At 33.8% G+C, this 19712-nt stretch overlaps 1 protein-coding gene across 1 annotated transcript; it reads right to left on the bottom strand.

The window, feature by feature from the left end:
* Window positions 1-396: 396 nt before the first annotated feature.
* LOC149786178 (uncharacterized) lies at window positions 397-5970 on the bottom strand. Its single transcript, XM_089975902.1, has 3 exons — window positions 5779-5970; window positions 4248-4422; window positions 397-532 (listed from the first exon to the last, which is right to left on the bottom strand). Exons 1-3 carry the CDS (start codon window positions 5968-5970, stop codon window positions 417-419), a joined length of 483 nt encoding a protein of 160 aa, XP_089832028.1. The 3' UTR covers window positions 397-416.
* Between the last annotated feature and the right edge of the window lie 13742 nt (window positions 5971-19712).

The raw sequence follows: 19712 nt of genomic DNA, 5'->3' as shown, positions 1-19712 counted from the left end.
TCATATCCATACTCTGAATAAATCCATTCTGCAAACTATTGGGGCATTTGAAATTTCCAGCATGAAAATGCCAACCAGTTCAGAGAATAACTTCCACCTGCATGGGTAGTCCCTGTAGGTAGCAAGACCAAGAACATAACACATGCATGCAACCAGTACACCCGTTACAGTGAAGCATGAATGAAATTCATCATCATTTTTCTCGCAGACTCTAAGAAATATTATGTAGCTTGACCAAGCCTAGCATTTCCAAATTATTATTTGAGAGTAGATTCTATAAGTGATGTTATTTAGGTATGCCATCTTTATTACTAAAATACCATCTTATATACATGATTACTGCATAACAACACAGTATCAGACTACTTTCTACCAACTAAGGATTGTACATTTGCTCTTGATAATCAGGTCTCTCCTCAAAACCTGCTCAGCACTTTCGAACCTCTGATGACAAACTCGCCTGTGATGACATTAGATGGGACTGTTTTCTTCTGTCCAGGTTGTTGACCACCTACAGACAAACCTATCCTACCTGTGGAGATAAGAAACAAATAATTCACGTATAAAGGTGATAACATTAAAACTTTTTATAGATGAAGTCAAGCACCATTTACCAAGCATTTGCTGATCTAAGGCTATAATATGATACCATGGGTGATGATCTAAGGCTATGATATGATGCAATGGGTGGTGATCTAAGGCTATAATATGACACAGTGGGTGATGATCCAAAGTATGATATGATACAGTGGGTGATGATCTAAGGCTATGATACAATGCAATGGGTTATGATCTAAGGCTATGATAAAATGCAATGGGTTATGATCTAAGGCTATGATATAATGCAATGGGTGGTGATCTAAGGCTATGAAATGATGCAATGGGTAGTGATCCAAAGCTATAATATGATGCAATGGGTAGTGATCCACAGCTATGACATCATGTGATGGGTGATGATCTAAGGCTATATGATGTGATGGGTGATGATCAAAGGCTACGATACAATGCAATGGGTTATGATCTAATACTATGATACAATGCAATGGGTTATGATCTATGGCTATGATATGATGTGATGGGTGATGATCTAAGGCTATCATACAATGTAATGGGTTATGATCTAATACTATGATACAATGCAATGGGTTATGATCTATGGCTATGATATGATCTGATGGGTGATGATCTAAGGCTATGATACAATGCAATGGGTGATGATCTAAGGCTATGATATTGTTGTTGTTGTTGTTGTGGGGTTTAATGCCATTTTTCAGCACACAATAGGCTATACATGGCAGCCAGTATTAATGGTGGAGGAAGAACCAGGGAAAACCCCGGAAAGAACCACTGACCCATGAGAAGCTACTGGCAAGCTTTCTCACATACCCACATTCGCTGAATCCGAGACTCGAACCGGCACAGACAGAGGTGAGATGGCAGTGATCCGTAACAGACAGCGCTTTAGACCACTCGGGGCCCCCCTATGATATTGTAATATCTAACTCAACATACCAGAATACTAGGCACAATCAAGAACTAAATTCATGTTCCAATGATTATAATAATAATAATAATAATAATAATAATAATAATAATAATGCAAAAACATGAAACAAAGTCAGAAAAACATGATGCAGTTCTCTATATAGTGTAATTCTTTAATGGTATTGCAAATGGAGTTTTGCATGCACAAACATTTTCCACTTAATGTGCCAAGATTATTTGATGTTGAATGTTGAGATGTGAGATGAAGTTTGACCTAAATGACTGGCATATTTGATCACGTCATGTTTATCCATCGCTGAAAACATCTACCACATGTGCATTGTTTCTTCCATTCCTGAACATATGCCACCCACCCACTGTTCTTTAGATTGCTGTCTGCATCTCATATAAATGTGTACTCTGTGTTTTATACTAAATGTGAGTATAACACCTTGCTCTGGTCCTCTTAATGTCATGATGTTGTCATGAGTATTAATGAATTCATCAAGGAATTCATCTAAAGACATTGACAGTTCTACAAGCCCTGGAACATCAGCATTAAGTGGAAAGAAGTTTGCATGTTAGTGGTTATTGTGCCCTATTCATTTCCATGTTGGCCCATGCGTGTGCTGTGCTGGAAATTCTCATCAATAGTTTAGGAAGTGAATTAACTTACCTTTCTGAAACTTGGAATATCAGAGCCGGAAATATGAGTACAGTCCATAAATTAGTGACTTCAACCATCCAGTGGAGTTTGTTACCAAAACAGCGGAGACGCAGGATAGTGACTGAATCAATGTGCCCAGCCGAAGAATCACATTTCTCTTGTCAGACTTTTGTTGAACAATAAGTTAGAACTAATGTAAATGTTCATTATTGTAATTTCTTGGCTATGTAGAACATATTTTACTTTAATGTGCACAATAGTATGCATTTGATAGATAGCCCGGCTATTTCTAACTGTATTACGACTCATTGCATCATTGGTACATTGCACTCTTGCTCGATTTGCATTGAAATTCACTTGTCCATTTTGTTCAGTTCTACGTAATCATAGGTATGAATATATAGATCAGATTACAAGTAAGAACACACGCCACAGACACAGAGAGGAAAACTTAATTCTGTCTAAATTTTGTGTTCAGAGTGATTTTCCCATACAGTCTGAACTGTTGACTTGGTTATCACCATGGCTAGCCCTGAGAAGGATAAACAATGACTGGCTAACTAAGGTCATGTGATGTGAATAGGAGTCTATAAATATGAGTGCAGACAGTGCACCAGCAGATAGCTGTCAGAGTGGCAAAGTATGAACATATAAGTAGAAAAGAATTTGGCCATAAATTCTAAATCCAATCAAAAAACATAAATTATATTTTTTTTTTACATAACGAACATTAACTTTGATACTATAGAATCTCAAAATTGAATCAAACTGTTCTATAAAATTTTAAGTAGATTTATTATATGATTGCTATAGAGTTTAAATGCTTTATAATTATCATATAATTCTTTATAAAGCCACTGTTATCTCCCACCACACTGCTCAAGTACACAAGTACTAAAATTATCTTTTTCATTGAGATACCTTGTCAGAAAGTGCTACAGTCAATCTAATAAATTTAGCTGTTAATATGCACAGGAATTTTTGGTATTTAGACAAACCAGACTGCTCTATATTATCACACGTTGATAGTGTTGTGAGAAACACTGTGTTGATGTAAAGCCACTATGCAATATTGAAAGGCATGTTCTTTCTCACCTTTATTATTTATAAAAAGTATTTTTAAGTCCTGAACTCTGGTCTATTCGATATATAACACATGGGGTGTTACAATATAATGCAATGGGTAATGATCCATGGCTATGATCTAATGCAATGTGTGGTGATCCAAGGCTATGATATAATGTGATGGGTGGTGATTAAAAGCTATGATATAATGCAATCAATAGGCAATAATCTAGGGCTATGATATGATGTGATGGGTAATGATCTAAGGCTAATGATACAATGCAATCGGTTATGATCTAAGGCTAATGGTACAATGCAATCAGTTATGATCTAAGGCAATGCAATGGGTGGTGATCCAAGGCTATGACATGATGCAATGGGTGGTGATTAAAAGCTATGATATAATGCAATAGGCAATAATCTAGGGATATGATGTGATGGGTAATGATCTAAGGCTATGATACAATGCAATGGGTTATGATCTATGGCTATGATACAAAGCAATGGGTAATTATCTAAGGCTATGATACAATACAATGGGTAATGATCTAAGGCTATGATATGATGCAATGGGTTATGATCTAAGGCTATGATACAATGCAATGGGTTATGATCTAAGGCTATGATACAATGCAATGGGTTATGATCTAAGGCTATGATACAATGCAATGGGTGATGATCTAAGGCTATGATACAATACAATAGGTGATGATCTAAGGCTATGATACAATGCAATGGGTGATGATCTAAGGCTATGATACAATGCAATGGGTTATGATCTAATACTATGATACAATGCAATGGGTTATGATCTATGGCTATGATATGATGTGATGGGTGATGATCTAAGGCTATCATACAATTCAATGGGTGATGATCTAAGGCTATGTTACAATACAATGGGTGATGATCTAAGGCTATGATACAATGGAAATGCAATAATTTTGAGTTGGATTAATAAGAGTACTGATATTTGTGTGAATTGTGGACTAGTACTGAAGACACATGTATGTAAATTTGAACTGTATACCTGGTTGAATTACAAATCCCTTGTCATCTGTCCAGACAGCCATAGTTTCTGGTTGAATGGTAAATTTAAACTGTAGTGAGGAGAATCTAGGGATAAAAAATCTGTCAAACGCAGCCAGTTGTCTTTGAGGCATCTGCTCTCGAGTGTCTGGCCACCAAATGTACACCTGTACCACCTGGTGAGAAGAAATAAAAATACAGCCATCTGCTTACTCCCTCCATCAATAATTAATGTCTTAAATTTCCAATCTCTAACCTCTAAGTCATATAATGTATGCTAAGCAATATTTGTCCTTTTGGGAATACTCAATGAAAAATTGCCATGGCCATTATTCAATCAAATTACAGTAGCATACACAATATATTCTAAGTAAATCTGAGTTCAGATGTTATCATTTGCATTACCTGGAAATACCCAAATCGGCCTGGTTTTAAGATAAAAATTTGTCAGAAATCTGGAGTAAGAGAGAGAAATTATATAAGCTGGATGAAAACCTTGAAACTGAACTTACACCAAGTAACCTACAAGAATATGGTTTTTTGTAATGGTATGTGTACACTTTCCTTGGGATTTACCTAGTGTTTACATAATCAATAATACAAAGTTGCAATAGCCTGTTGACAACATATGGTAAATTTCTTGGTCACAAGGCACACATACTGAAATGTATTTGGTGCTTTATTGTTGTTATTGCTGTTGTTCCTTAAACCTATTAAAATGTTCTAAAATCAATTATTATCAATTAAATATGAAAATGTTGCAAGGCCAACTCTCTTTCTATCTCTTTTTGTTAGTTTGTCATTTCGCTTATTTTCATGCCCTGGTATGTGAATGGCTGAATGTTCAGTTTCTGTAGAGCTCTAACCATATTTCATGTTTAAATCATAAATGTGTCTTATATTATCACTTAAAAACAGCAAAGCAGCTCTCACCAACACAATATAGTGTTAATAAAAATTCATACTGTTTCATATTGTTAATGAGGAGAGTTACTACAAAGATAAAACTCTAAGAAGAAAACATACATCATTGGAGCCTGAATCCATTATACAAATTATTATATCCCTTGCAGTATATATTATGACTTTTTTATTGTATGCTAGTCTGTCAATTAGTGAATTTTCCAAGAGAAATAATTCTTTACTAGAGTAAATTTTTTATTTCTTTTTTCACTCCAGTCAATAGACATTCATATAAATTGCATCTATGTGTGACTAATCCTCGTTGAAAGTACCTTCCCTGGGTCCAAAACATGGTTACTGGAATAACCATTTGTTTGAACAAAAGAGAAGAAAATCGGAGTTTTATATGTGAATAATGGATATATTTCCTCAAGTGGGTGAAAAACTCGAGTATTTTCACCCATTCAATGAAATTTGTTATTCACTCGATACAAGTAATATTCTCTATATAATTCAATACAATATCAATATTTTAGTCATCTCCAAAGTGAAGATACTAATATGTTTTGATAGGTACCTGATGTGGTCAACTTCAATCAAACAATTAAAAATCAATCAATTTCACAGACCTCCTCCCCATCAATTCCTGCTAAATTGGTAATTTCTCCATTCACTACTAGGGATTCTCCAGCCTGTATAGAACCCACAAAGCTGATGGAATCATAGTGGAATTCTGTGTAGGACAGTCCATAGCCAAAAGGATAGAGTGGGTCTCCTTTGAAGTACCTATATGTTCGGCCTGTCATGGAGTAATCAGTCATGTTGGGAATCTAAAACAAATTTTAGGACAAAATAAAGTTGATGAAATGTTCTCAACTGATAGATTATTAATATTAAATGATGATGATGATCGCTATTATTATTATTATTATTATTATTATTATTATTATTATTAAATACAATTATATCTTTGAGTACATGGTCAGTTGGTCATTAGGATAACAAAATATCCTAACTTAGTGCAAGTCTGATATTGTGATGGGTTCTTTTGTGTTTTTTCCTAATCTCGCTACAGACCCTAAATGAAAGGTCACATGATAACTGATTTTTTTTCTGATTAAATACCAAAAAAACATAACTTTCCCCCAAACCATGAGAATTCAAACCCATAAAAAACCATAAATTCACATTAATAAATATATAAGTATATATTACTGCTGTGCTCTGACATCTTAAATAAAGCCACTGTGAGATTAAAATTAAAAAAGCCATACAAATACATGTATGTACAAACACTCACATGATCACAACCATACTGACATCAAAAACATACACAACGTTTCTATCCTTGAAAATGATTGGATGGCAAAATATAGGCTTAATAAGATGCTGTCTTTGCTGCTGTCAATAGCTCAATAAGGGGTTTGATGGTAAAGAAAGTGTCATTTGAGTTCATCACTACACTCACTAGAGACTGGATGAATGATGTTGAAACTTCTCTGCTGGATTCTCTGAATCATGGTCAGAACAGAGTTGTTTTGCATGAACATAATTTTTGCAATGTGAAAACTATCTGATGCAGTCTGATCACAGATATGCTTGTCTTTACAGAAAAATGAATAGACATCACATAATCCAAGTGTTTAATTCAGCATGTCAAATATATTACATGCAGGTGGTACTCCTATTTCAACAGATATGTTACACACATGAATGATATATGTTGATATTTTGTTCTGCAGGATGTGCAAAGAATGAAATACCTCCTCTTACTGGTGTGCTTCATAAAGTAAAACTCCATGATAGCAAACAGCTAATTGCTTCCTGAATCGCCTTCAAAACTGAATCACATTTGAACACTATTCTGTCTTCTGAAATAATCATGCTTTGTACTTTATATGGAGTAAAATCTGACTTCAATGAAATGTTGCCACTGTTCACAAGCTTGTCAATAATATTTAATAAAAATGGCTTAAAAATTCTCATTTAAGGCAATGATATGTAACAACTTGTGTTCTTCAACACACACCTAGCGTCTCTTTGATTTACCTATACTGACTTGTTTCACTTTGTGAACTTTACCTATGCAAATTAGCAAAATGGGCTCAACCACACAAGTCTTCAAAGTACTTAATAAATCACACTAGCTATTGTCAGCCAATTAAGTAATACATGAAATGTTGTTTCATACCAGACCTCTTTGCCTTTTAATTGCTGCTATTTAAACTGTCCCAATGATAGTTTTACTTCAGCTCCAATCATGACTGCTGTTTATGACTGCTGTTTATATATGCTATCGGTACTTACTGAAGTTTATATATGCTATCGGTACTTACTGAAGTTTATATATGCTATCGGTACTTACTGAAGTGGTGGCTTTTTTCTTTTACTGAAGATTAATGACAATCATGTGTTTAGCATGACAAGTGTTATGGCAATCATGTTTTTAGCATGACAAGTGTTATGACAATCATGTTTTTAGCATGACAAGTGTTATGACAATCATGTTTTTAGCATAACAAGTGTTATGGCAGGTAAGTAATTCATAACGTGGAGTTTCACTCATACAACACACATGCTACAGTTCAGAAAATAAGTATGTATTAAAACACGATATGAACGTTAGAACATCTTGAAATAAGAGGGGGTATTATAAATACTGACCTAATTATTATGGCAGTCATGTGATAAACATACTTTCTTTAATGGCATGTGAAACTCAGTTCCAATTTACAATTAAACAATTTTGAAATTTAAATCATATAAAAATTATACAAAAATGTTGAGAAGCCAATTATAGCATTAAGATCCCTTTTATCTAAATTATTTGCTATTTGATTTGCCGATCACTATTTCCTAGCTGGCATGGAATGATAACTAATTATCATATATACACAGGTATGATGTATAGAAAAATCTTACTTGAGTGCTTAATTCCATCTAAAATTTTGAAACTCTCAAAATTATTTCATTCTTATTTGAGTCTTTGCGAGCTAAGACTGCAAATATTCAATGAGTGCTATATATATATATATATATATATATATATATATATATATATATATATATATATATATATATATATATATATATATATATATATATATATATATATATATATATATATATAATAAGACTGCAATTATTTAATAAGTACTATACATGTCATAGGAATGCAATTATTCAATGAGTGCTATACATGTCAGAGGACTGCGATTATTCAATGTGTGCTATACATGTCACAGGACTGTAGTTATTCAATGAGTGCTATACATGTATTATAAGACAGCAATTATTCAATTAGTGCTATAAATGTCATAGGAATGCAATTATCCAATGTAATGGTGGAGGAAGAACCCGGGAAAACACCAGAAAGAACCACTGACCCACAAAAAGCTACTGGCAAGCTTTCTCATGTACCCACATTGGCTGAATCCGAGACTCGAACCCATGCAGACAGAGGTGAGATGGCAGTGATCCATAGCGGAGAGTGCTTTAAACCACTCGGCCACTCGGGGCCTCCCAGGTTATTCAATGAGTGCTATACATGTGTTATAAGACAGCAATTATTCAATTAGTGGTATATATGTCATAGGACTGCAATTATTCAATGAGTACTGTAAATGTCATAGGACTGCAAATATTCAGTGAGTATTGTAAATGTCATAGGACTGCAATTATTCAGTGAGTGCTATAAATATCACAGGACTGCAATTATGAAATGAGTACTGTAAATGTCATAGGACTGCAATTATTTAGTGAGTGCTATAAATATCACAGGACTGCAAATATTCAGTGAGTACTGTAAATGTCATAGGACTGCAATTATTCAATAAGTGCTGTAAATATCATAGGACTGAAATTATTCAGTGAGTGCTATAAATGGCATAGGACTGAAATTATTCACTAACTGCAATAAATATCATAGGACATTTATTATGCTGGTTGTGTTGTCATCATTACTGCTAGAGGAATAAATACATCTACACTGATCTGAAAATGACATGTTTAGATATAATTCTTGGAATACTTGATGGTAATAACCGGCAATTGTCTCATCATGTAAATTATATTTCAAAGAAAATAAACACTTATCTTTGGCTCCTTAATTCTATTATATTACAGAGTAACATTTTACAAAAGTTACATTCAACCACATCTTGACTACTGTAATATAATTTGGGGGAACAGAACTGCTAGAAATATGAGAAAAATTTCCAGACTCCAGGAAAGGGCATGTAAAAATCTTGCAAATATTCAAAGTGTTACCAATACATGAACAAATATATTTTTGAAAAAGGCCAAAATAATGTACAAGGGTTTTACAAATCTGTCCCTACTTACCTAAACACCATTTTCCAGGAAAGAGATCTACTGGCACCCCAAATCTAAGGTCATTAAAAGAGCAAAATTTCAAAATACTGAAGCCAAAAAAGAAGCTATTCAAAAAGGGTTTTCAATTTTCAAAAGTAAAAATAACTTGCTGGAAAACTCCAGACATAAAATTTGACCCTTGATCAGAATGGACAGATTGAGAAGGCCAAACTGAGTGAAAAACGTTATCAAAGCTTTTACAATTGTTTTAGTTTTAATATTCCTCAGAGGAATTGCCTCTGGGAATCTTGTTGATGCACACATTATAGTCAACAAGTATTGGTTATCTGACTTGGTCTTAGGTAAGGGACCAACACAATCTACAGATGAGCCTTAGGTATCTTCTGAATGGGTTCTCCTACCATTTGACAAGTATGACAAGATCTACTATATTTACAAACATCACCTTTAATTTCTGGCCAATAGAAGTTATTCAAGATCTTGTGATCAGTCTTATTAATCCCTAAATGACCAGCCAAATGAGTTTCATGGTCGAGACTAAGTATTTCCTGTCTGTATGACTTTGGAACTACAATTTGATAGTTCACTGACCACTCATCACCAGCTGGTATCTCGGCACGTCTCCATTTTCACATAAGAATCCCATTTTTAATGAAATAACAAACAGGTACTTATGTGGCTTCAGTTTCACTAATTGCCCTTTGAAACAAACAGGTGGTCTCAGGATCTTTGTCTTGTTCAATGACAAGTGATTGTTGTTTGTCACCCTGATTAGAATAAAGAGGATGAGTAGTTAAAAGAGGATCCCTGTGATCAATACCCTTTGACTGATCTAGACAAGGAGTGAAAATTACCTCATCAAAAGTCTGACCAATACATGTGTCAGCTAAAGGAATACTTTTCTTATCAACATCACTGTCAAGAGCTTTCTTTGCCATAGCTCTAGCAACTGCACAAGCTGAGTATAAATCAGGGAATTCTTTTTCAATAGGATCGACTTCTTTCTGATCCAAGCAAATCTTGTCAGTTACAAGTGGATTAACCACAACCTTATCTCCAGCTAGGTCATTGCCTAGTAATAAATGAATTGCCATCCATGGGTACAGAAGGCACTGTTCCGACTGTCATGGGTCCTGAGACTAAGTCTGATGATAAATTTTCACAATGGAGAGGAACATTATCAAAGCCACACTCTACTCCCTGAATAAAAACACTCTCATTAGAAGAAGACTTCTCATAAAAAGACAAAGTACCTGATAATAAAAGACTCTAAGAAGCTCCTGTGTCCCTTAAAATTTTAATAGGGATGGGAATGGCTGAATCATCCAAGAGTGATATAGAACCCTTCCACATAAATGGTTAAGAATTCTCCATAATAAAATCAGACTGGGACTTATTAGACCCAACAAATGTATTGCTTTCAATACATGACGGTGACCTTGACCTCTTAGAAATAAGAGCATTAGGAATAGGTCTGTCTTGATTCTGTTGCTTATTTTTCAATTTGTAGCAATCAGAAATAATGTGTCCTTTCTTCGTACAATAAGTACACATAGGAAGAAATAAGGATTTCTGATCATTGTTATCAGAAACTTGATTTACAAAAATTGTACCAGATTAAAATTTAGAAGGGCTAGTATTTGGCTGAAATTTTTCTTTACCAGAAGACTGCTGAGTGGAAGACTTGCTTACAAAAGAAACTTTATGAGCTAAGGAATACTCATCAGCAGCACAAGCAGGATTTTCCAAGGTTTCGACCTTATGCTCATTAAGATAAGTCTAAATGTAACTCACTATGGACACATTTATTGAACTCTTCAAGTTATACAAGTTGTCTTAGATTTTTGTAATCTTGATCAACTTTCTTGGCTAAGCACCACCTATCACATAGCTGCTCTTTTTCTCTTGCAAATTTGACACGAGTTTGTCAAGTTTCTTTTTCATAGTTCCTGAATTTTTGCTGATAAGAATCTGGGACTAACTCATAACCCATTAAGATGCCTTTCTTAACCAGATCATAGTCAGCACTCTGCTGTACTGACAGCGATGCATAAATGTCTCAGGCTTTGCCAAAAAGTGCGCTCTGTAATAATTGAGTCCAATGTTCCCTTGGCCATTTTGAATTTTCAGCAATTTTTTCAAAATGAGGAAAATATTTGTCTAATTTATTTTCTCTAAAAAGGGGCACTAACCTAATATTCTTTGTAACATCAAAATTTGAATTGTATGTAAAGTGGGAGTGTGCTTTTCACTTGCCATCTCTAATTCTCTTAATCTAAATTGATATTCCCTTTCTTCCTTCTCTCTTTCTCTCTGCAATTCTAGTTGCATTTGCATTTGTTCCTCTTCTTTCTGTAACTGCATTTATTTCTCTATCTCCTCTTTCTCCAATAGCATTTGTTTTTCTTCTTTCTGTAACTGCATTTGTTTCTCTCTCTCTCCTTTCTTCAACAGCATTTTCCTCTCTCTTTCCTCCTTATTTAATTGCATTTGCATTTGTTTCTCCTCTTTCTCCAGTTGCATTTTTTTCCTCTTTATCTTTCTAAAGTTCAAGCTTTCTTAACTCTAATTCCATCTTGTATCTTAATTTTAATTCCTTTACTGTTATGTTAGAGTCTGATACAGACTTACTGAACAAAACCAAAGCACTTTTATCCAAAAAAATTTTTTTCCACCAAAATGTTTTTTATTTCTTGCTTTGTTAAAGAAGCATTAGCCTCAGAAAGATCATATTTTCTGGCAAGCTGAATTAATTCATCTTTTTTCAAGAAGTCTAACTGTCCCTGGGTAGGAATTGAAATAATGATCTCCACTTTTGATGGCACTGTAAAAAGCTTCCTGATTTCACTAAAGATTTCTAAAATGTGAAATAATATTGTGGATTTTAAATTTCTGAAACTAGAGGCATTTAAATTTCAAAAGCAAAGTTTTCTGAAATATTTTAGCAAAATTTGTATCCCAAGGATGAGCGCCCAATTTTCTGTTATGAGGATATGCTCCTAATATAAGAAACAGAAAAGAGTGAAGACAACAAGCTTTGTAAAATTTAACAAATAATTTATTTCCCTACAATAGAAAGTGAAAAATGAGAAGAAAAAAAAAATTATGGTATTGCAAATTAAATCACAAAAAAAATCCAAGAATTAAAAACACAAGACCTAGTAATAAAAAGTCCTGAATGAAACTCAGTTCAAGTCCCGAATAGATCTGAAATTGAAGGTGATGATGTCTGTAATAATTTACGAAGTGCAGATGTGTCAACAGTCTCTTGTTGAATCACAGAAAATATTATTCCACTTATGACTTCAGTATAAATTCCAGTGAATGTCTTTGTCCAAGAATTTTGTCAGAACACTTGTATTTCCAGGGAAGAAAACAAAACCTGAATTCAATAATCTGAATAAAATAAAATTCAGCCCAAACTGGTCCCAACATAATACAACTTAATGTGTCAAGTGTTTTAAGCCCAACAAAATGTATCAAAATATCAGTTATACAACTAAGATGCAAAACAGATTCCTGGATGAGGTTCAAAAGTTCATTCTTCTGGAAAAAATAGAAGTTTGTTACCAATTTGCACACAATAAATATCATGTAGTCCTGATATGACCTTGACTCAACTTAATGATTCTTACTCTGAGAAAGATTAAATGAATATTTAAAAAAAGTTGTTTATGAAAACTGTCACTAATTTTGGAACAATTCAGCAAATAGATACAATGTTTCATTACCCATAGTACACTACTCCCTCGATAACTCGCGTACATCGGGGTCCAGAAACATCGACCGCACTATAAGTGAGGCGCGAGTTATCGAGGGACCTATAACATAAGCCCAAAACCAATAAAGTGATTGACGACATAACGGAGAAATAAGGCGGGTGGGTAGGCAGATTATACTGTTGAATACTCACTTTATAATCGTTCTGAGATTAACTGTTAATAAATATCTCTTCATAACGGTGAACTTTATTATTTCCTCATAGGACAACATTAATTTCAGGATGAATTACAGTATATTGAGGCGATCATCGAAAACATTATTACACGTGGTTACCGTTCGCTTAACATATGTACCACTTCACACATTGTGTACTACGTCACTAATTTTTATGCTGAATTGGATACATTCTAGTTTTATTGTTTGATCCAAATTAGACGTTTTTTATATACAAAAGATCGACTCTTTTCGAGAAACAGTGTCGATCGAACGATATATAAATAGATAGATTTGAATGTGATAGAAGTAAAATGAAAAAAAAAACAAAAAAAAAACAAGGGTTAATCAGTACTAACATATTTAATTGGTCTACAAATTTAAAACAATGTAAATTAGAACAAGTTAATACTTGCCGTTTGTACCAAGCTTGACAAATATCAATTCACTTTTTGAAAAAAATCAGTTATTTTTTTTGTGTGTGTTACTCCTTGGTTTCTCTGCCGCCGAGCAAAATCCCTCAGATTTCTCAACTGCATAAGCTTTACGTAGTCAACATTTTGGGTCTCCAGCCACCTTATGGCAATATCAAAATATTTGATTACTTCCTTTGCAGAGGGGTGGGGGGTGCAACATCTGTGTCTGCATCACTTTCAACACTTGTGTTACTCCAGTTAGAATCGTCTTCTGCTGCAAATTTGTTCGCTATAGAAATAATTATAGTTTCATCTGACATGTATTCGGCTGTGGGGCAATCATTGTCAGCACAAATTCACTCCTCCATATCATCAAGAGAAACGCCCATCTCAGGACCATGAGTATGTACGAATTTCTCCCAAACAGCCTTGGCACTAATGACATCAGTTTCACTGAAACATTCGAAGTCACTATCATCGTCATTGTCTCTGTTACTGTTTTGCTTTATGTCAAAGGCAGCTCCAAGACCCTTAATCCAGCACCTGAGGTCTCTTGTAGTCGATTTTTTTTTAATGCAACAAACACTTCCCCAAGTTGTTGATCAAAACAAAGCTGGCATGTACATGTAATTAGGTTCTCACAGAAGTACTCACAGGTTTCGATGTGACGGTCAATTGACTTTTTTCATGTTTTCAATGAACAGAATATGTTGTGATTATAATGTTTACACTGAAACGGAATTAAAGGATTAGAACGTGACTTTCACACAGGAAGACGTTTAATTGGTGTTTATTTCATTCTCTGCTGCCACCTGTTAGTATTTACCAGAAGTTTTCATTGATCGCTATTTCACCAGACTGTTTATTTACAGTATACTGACAACTATTTATCATAAAAACTTACATAATATATCATATCTTTAAACAGAGGTCTCGCTAGGTTTTAAAACTGGGTCTTTCTGCCTCTGAATTCAATTACTAAATATCAGTACATTTTCTCACTCGGCCGCCAGTCAAAGCCTTTGAACTAGCCGCCTAGCTGTTGCATCATGTTCTTTTTTCTTTTTTAATGTACTCTTATAAAATGGCAACAGTACATCAAAGAGTCTTTCAGTCACTGAATTTTGTCATTGTAAATATCAGCACATTTAACTGGTCAACACATTTTCCCACAAAGCAGGTGGCTGAAACAGGACCGGCAAATCTTTGAATTTTCCGGCGCACCTATTACATGCGTACGGAGGACTCCCGTCTCAGTGATTTTCTGCGTCCCAGATCAAACATTGGCGTCCAAATACGCGTAATTAAGCGTTTTCGAGATCTCTGAAATTAATTCTTCTTTAGAACTTGCAAATTTCAAAATATGGATTATATTTTTACGGGCGTTAATCACCATTTTCGATGATAAAACGAGCAATGTATCAAGGTTTAATTTATCAATTCTTATCGTAATTTTTTCATGTTCAGCATATTTTAAAGATATTTTAAATACATTTTCTCTGGAAAAAATTGGGAGCCAAGACGGACACCGCGTTATAAGCGGGATCGCGAGTTATCCGGGTGCGAGTTATCCAGGTAGCGGTGTATATAACAAAAAAAAATATTAAAAACAAATTAAATTAAATTAAATATTCATAATATGTATCATATGTATATTTGACTAATATGCAAAACAGAGCTTTTATTTTATGAAATCTTTTTCTTTATAAGGGTAGGTAGGTGTTATGTAAATTTATTTATATTGTATGCTTGACCTTTTCCATGACTGAGGATAGCTTTTTTGTGTATCTGAGTTGTCAAGTTTGTACATTATAAGTAAGTTGTTTACTGACATCTGAGTTCAAAGTCTTCTTTTTAAAATTAGAATGTTCCGGAAGTGCATTTGCAACTGACATCATGCGCATTGTATTGTCTTAGGTCAAATCAAATTATTATATACAGGATAAGGTAAGCAAAATTATTCATTCTGTTTCAAGTTCATTTTATGGAATCAGTTACTGTTGCATTCAGATATAAATTGAGAGGAATCATTTATTTAAATTATCGACTGGAATTAGAAAGTGCTCATTGACTTTGAGGACTAAAACATTATTTGGGATAATTGTGAATTCATTCAAAGACATTCTGGATTATATCATCATGATACATCAAGACTATTGGTGCTTTTGTTTGTCATCACATTATGTTGAGCACTGTATAATAAATCAACTGTAGGTCACTGTGACATCCATTCCATGCATTAATGAATTTGATTAAGTTATTCTATCAGGTTGGTTTCTCGTGCACTGTTACTTATTGGGTTATGAACTTATGTGTGTATGACATCATCTTTCCAAAAATAGGTAACTGTGATCATTATTTCACACTACATTAGTTTCACTCAGTTTTTTTAAATCAGTGTCTTGTGCACTATTGTATGTATGTATGTATGTATGTATGTATGTATGTATGTATGTATGTATGTATGTATGTATGTATGTCTGTCTGTCTGTCTGTCTGTCTGTCTGTATGTCTGTATGTATGTATGTATGTATGTATGTATGTATGTATGTATGTATGTGTGTGTGTGTATGTGTATGTATGTATGTATTCATTTCTTCCTCACTCAAATTGTCTTCATGGTATCCATATCAAATGTGTCACCTTATAAATAAGGTTGTCATATGCTGAAGTATTTTGTACATAAATTTTATTATTGAATATCATAGTATGATCCATGCCTTATAAAGGGTTCACCTTGCATTGAGATGTCTTATAGTGAGTAAGTATTGTACTGTACAGTGAGTTACACTAGGGTACATCGTACATAGTATTAATATTACCTGATTTAAGGTATCCGTGACTACCTACCTTATAATGGGTTTGCTTTATACTGAGGTACTTTTAGTGAATGAGTACTGTACTGTACAATGAGTTATCTAGAATATATTGTACACAGTATTACTATTACCTGATATAGTGGGATTAATACCTTTACCTGCCTTATTACAGTTCATGTCATGCTGAGGTATCTTATATCGATGGAGTATTTTCTCAGAGGAAATGAGCTAGGTTGGTATTTTTTAGGTCAGTGTAACAGTTTTTATTGATGTTCATGATTTACATTACATGCACTTTGAAACTACACTGTCATAAAAAAATGACTGAGTTCAAAATTTTTGCAATCTATATTCAGAGCCTCTCTTTAGCATAAATGATCTCTGAACTTACTGATGCATTTGGATTGCATGTAATATCCAATATGCAATGAAAATATTGTATGCTAGATGATTTTTAACAATATTCATATTATTTATTTGTGTGTATCAGTTGCAAACTAGAACAAAATCATACACTACCAGAAGAAAAAGTAGAGTAACTCCTGAGACAAGTGGCTTTTTAACACAAATAATTTCCTGCAATACACTCAAGCCTCATGTTTCAGCATGTTTATGGGAATGGGAATGATTTTATTTACAGGTCATTCAAAATTTGATTCTTGTATCAAACAAGCAGGAGTTAACTACAAATTAAATACAACCAGTGATGTATGTTTGACCAATGATGGGAATTTTGGCAGATGTTGTGATATAATAAAACTATACCTTTGATTTTTTTAATATTGTGATTGGGGCCCATTTACTTTAGGATTATGGTGTATATTTTGCCTCTGAGGACCCTTGAAATATCCCAGAAGAGTGCTGTGGTTTTTGTTTTGTCTGATGGAAATTAATATTCCCAGCTTTGATTGAATGCACTATTACTTTGTTCAGTAACCTTTGCCTTCATTTTGTATGGATTGTTTTAATACATTTTGCATTTCTGGATTGTTGAAGTACATAGTGTTACAAGTCAATGCTCTTACAATAAGTAACAGAAAAGAATGAAAGACAACAAGCTTTGTACAGTTTAACAAATGATTTATTTCCTTAGAATACAAAGTGAAAATGAGAAAAAAGAACTTATAATATGGTATTGCAAATTAAATCCCCAAATAATCCAAGAAACACAGACACAAGTCCTAGTAATATTAATTTCTGAATATAATTCACTAAAAGTCCCGAATAAATAAAAAAACTGATGGTGATGACATGTCTGTTATAGCCCCTTGTGTGTTGATGTGCCTGCAGTCTTTTGTGGAATCACATAAATATAATTACAGGTTTGAATACACTATAAATTTCAGTGAATGTCTCTATCCAATAATTTTATCAGAGCACTTTTGTATTTCCAGAGAAAATAATCACTTGATTTCAATCATTTGAACAAAAAAGATTCCAGCCCAAAACTACTGGTCACAACATATAATATACAACTTGAAATTGATAGATGTTAAAGCACTAATGATAAAATCCTTTCAGTTACAATATTCATATATAGTTCTCTACTTGACCTCAGGTCACAATTAGCATTATCTAAAAAATCATTACCTAATGGAACATAACCTTCTAGAATGATCCTGATGTTTACAAAACAATAGCCTCAGTTATATATAATTCACTTAGGAAATTCCAAATAAACATATTTACTTCTATTAATATTAATACTTATTTTAAACCCATACATATAGAAACTAATTTAGCTATGTATTAGCTGTTTACAATGAATAAAATAAAAATAAATCAACTTGGGTCAAGCAGAAATAAACAAAATTTTGGACAAGGTCAAGTCCAACAGACAATGTTTCATTATAATAGCATGTAATAAATAAAATTAGAATATAACTAACTAACAAACAATTAAATAAAATATACATAACAACAGTAAGAATTCCATTCCAAAATATGTTCTCAAACTTTGTCATTACTTTAGGGGACATTGAATTTTAACATTAGTTCACTGATGGATTATAATTTGATAATACTTAGATTTAATTATCTGCCTTTTGTTCATTCAGAAGGTGCATGGTGAGGACCCCTGCATGTTTTTAGATTTAATTACCTGCCTCTTGTTCATTCAGGAGTTGTATGGTGAGGACTTCTACATGTACTTAGATTTAATTACCACCCTCTTGTTCATTCAGGATGTGTATGGTGGGGACCACTACATGTACTTAGATTTAATTACCTGCCTCTTGTTCATTCAGGAGGTGTATGGTGAGGACCCCTACATGACAGTGTGATTGCAACTAGCCATGTCCAGGGTCTTCAGGGAAATCATTCCCGGTACCTGCTGACCAGCTCTGGATGTAAAGTCATTGCTGTCCATGGTGGCCCTGATACCATTCCTGTCTCCAGATTCACCTTTGATGCCAAAGTAATTGTTTAACTTTTTGCATGTCCACCAAAATGTGAACCATACTGTATATTATGTTATGATGTTTGTCCTTCCTTCTGCCAATTACTAATTTTGTTTTCACACAATAACTCAATTTGTCCAATATTTACAAGTATCAAATTTTGTGGCTGGCTTACACTTGGAGTATGGAAGAACCCTATCTATTTCAGGGTCAAAAGATCAACTGTCATAACTTTGTAATCCACTATGTACCTTCATGCCTGTTTGCTCATGACTTACACATTTGGTAGAAAAGAAACCTATTGATTTTGAGTCAAAAACTAAAAGTCATTGTGACTGAAAGGGGAAAAAATGATGTTTTGCATTGTAACTTTAATTGTAGACCATACATTGACCACGGTTTGTGGAGGGCTTGAACATAAAATATGGATGAAGCTTGCTGATTTTGGAGTCAAAAGGTGAAGGTCATTGTGCCAAACAATGGGTTTAGCAGAATAAATTTTGTTCTAGAGTAATTTCCTTGACCAAACTCTGTGGCTGGCTTGTACTTATGGTAGTAATGTATTCAAAAGGTTTCAGAATCTGAAGGATAGAGATCAGTGTGATGGTAAGTTTGTTAAGTAAATAATAGTTTCAGAACATTAAGTTTATTTCAAAAC

This window comes from Sinohyriopsis cumingii, chromosome 12 (genome assembly GCF_028554795.1).
Source record: "Sinohyriopsis cumingii isolate HCF-2022 chromosome 12, ASM2855479v2, whole genome shotgun sequence".
NCBI classification, from domain to species: domain Eukaryota; kingdom Metazoa; phylum Mollusca; class Bivalvia; order Unionida; family Unionidae; genus Sinohyriopsis; species Sinohyriopsis cumingii.
This window is presented reverse-complemented; position numbering and strand designations above follow the sequence as displayed.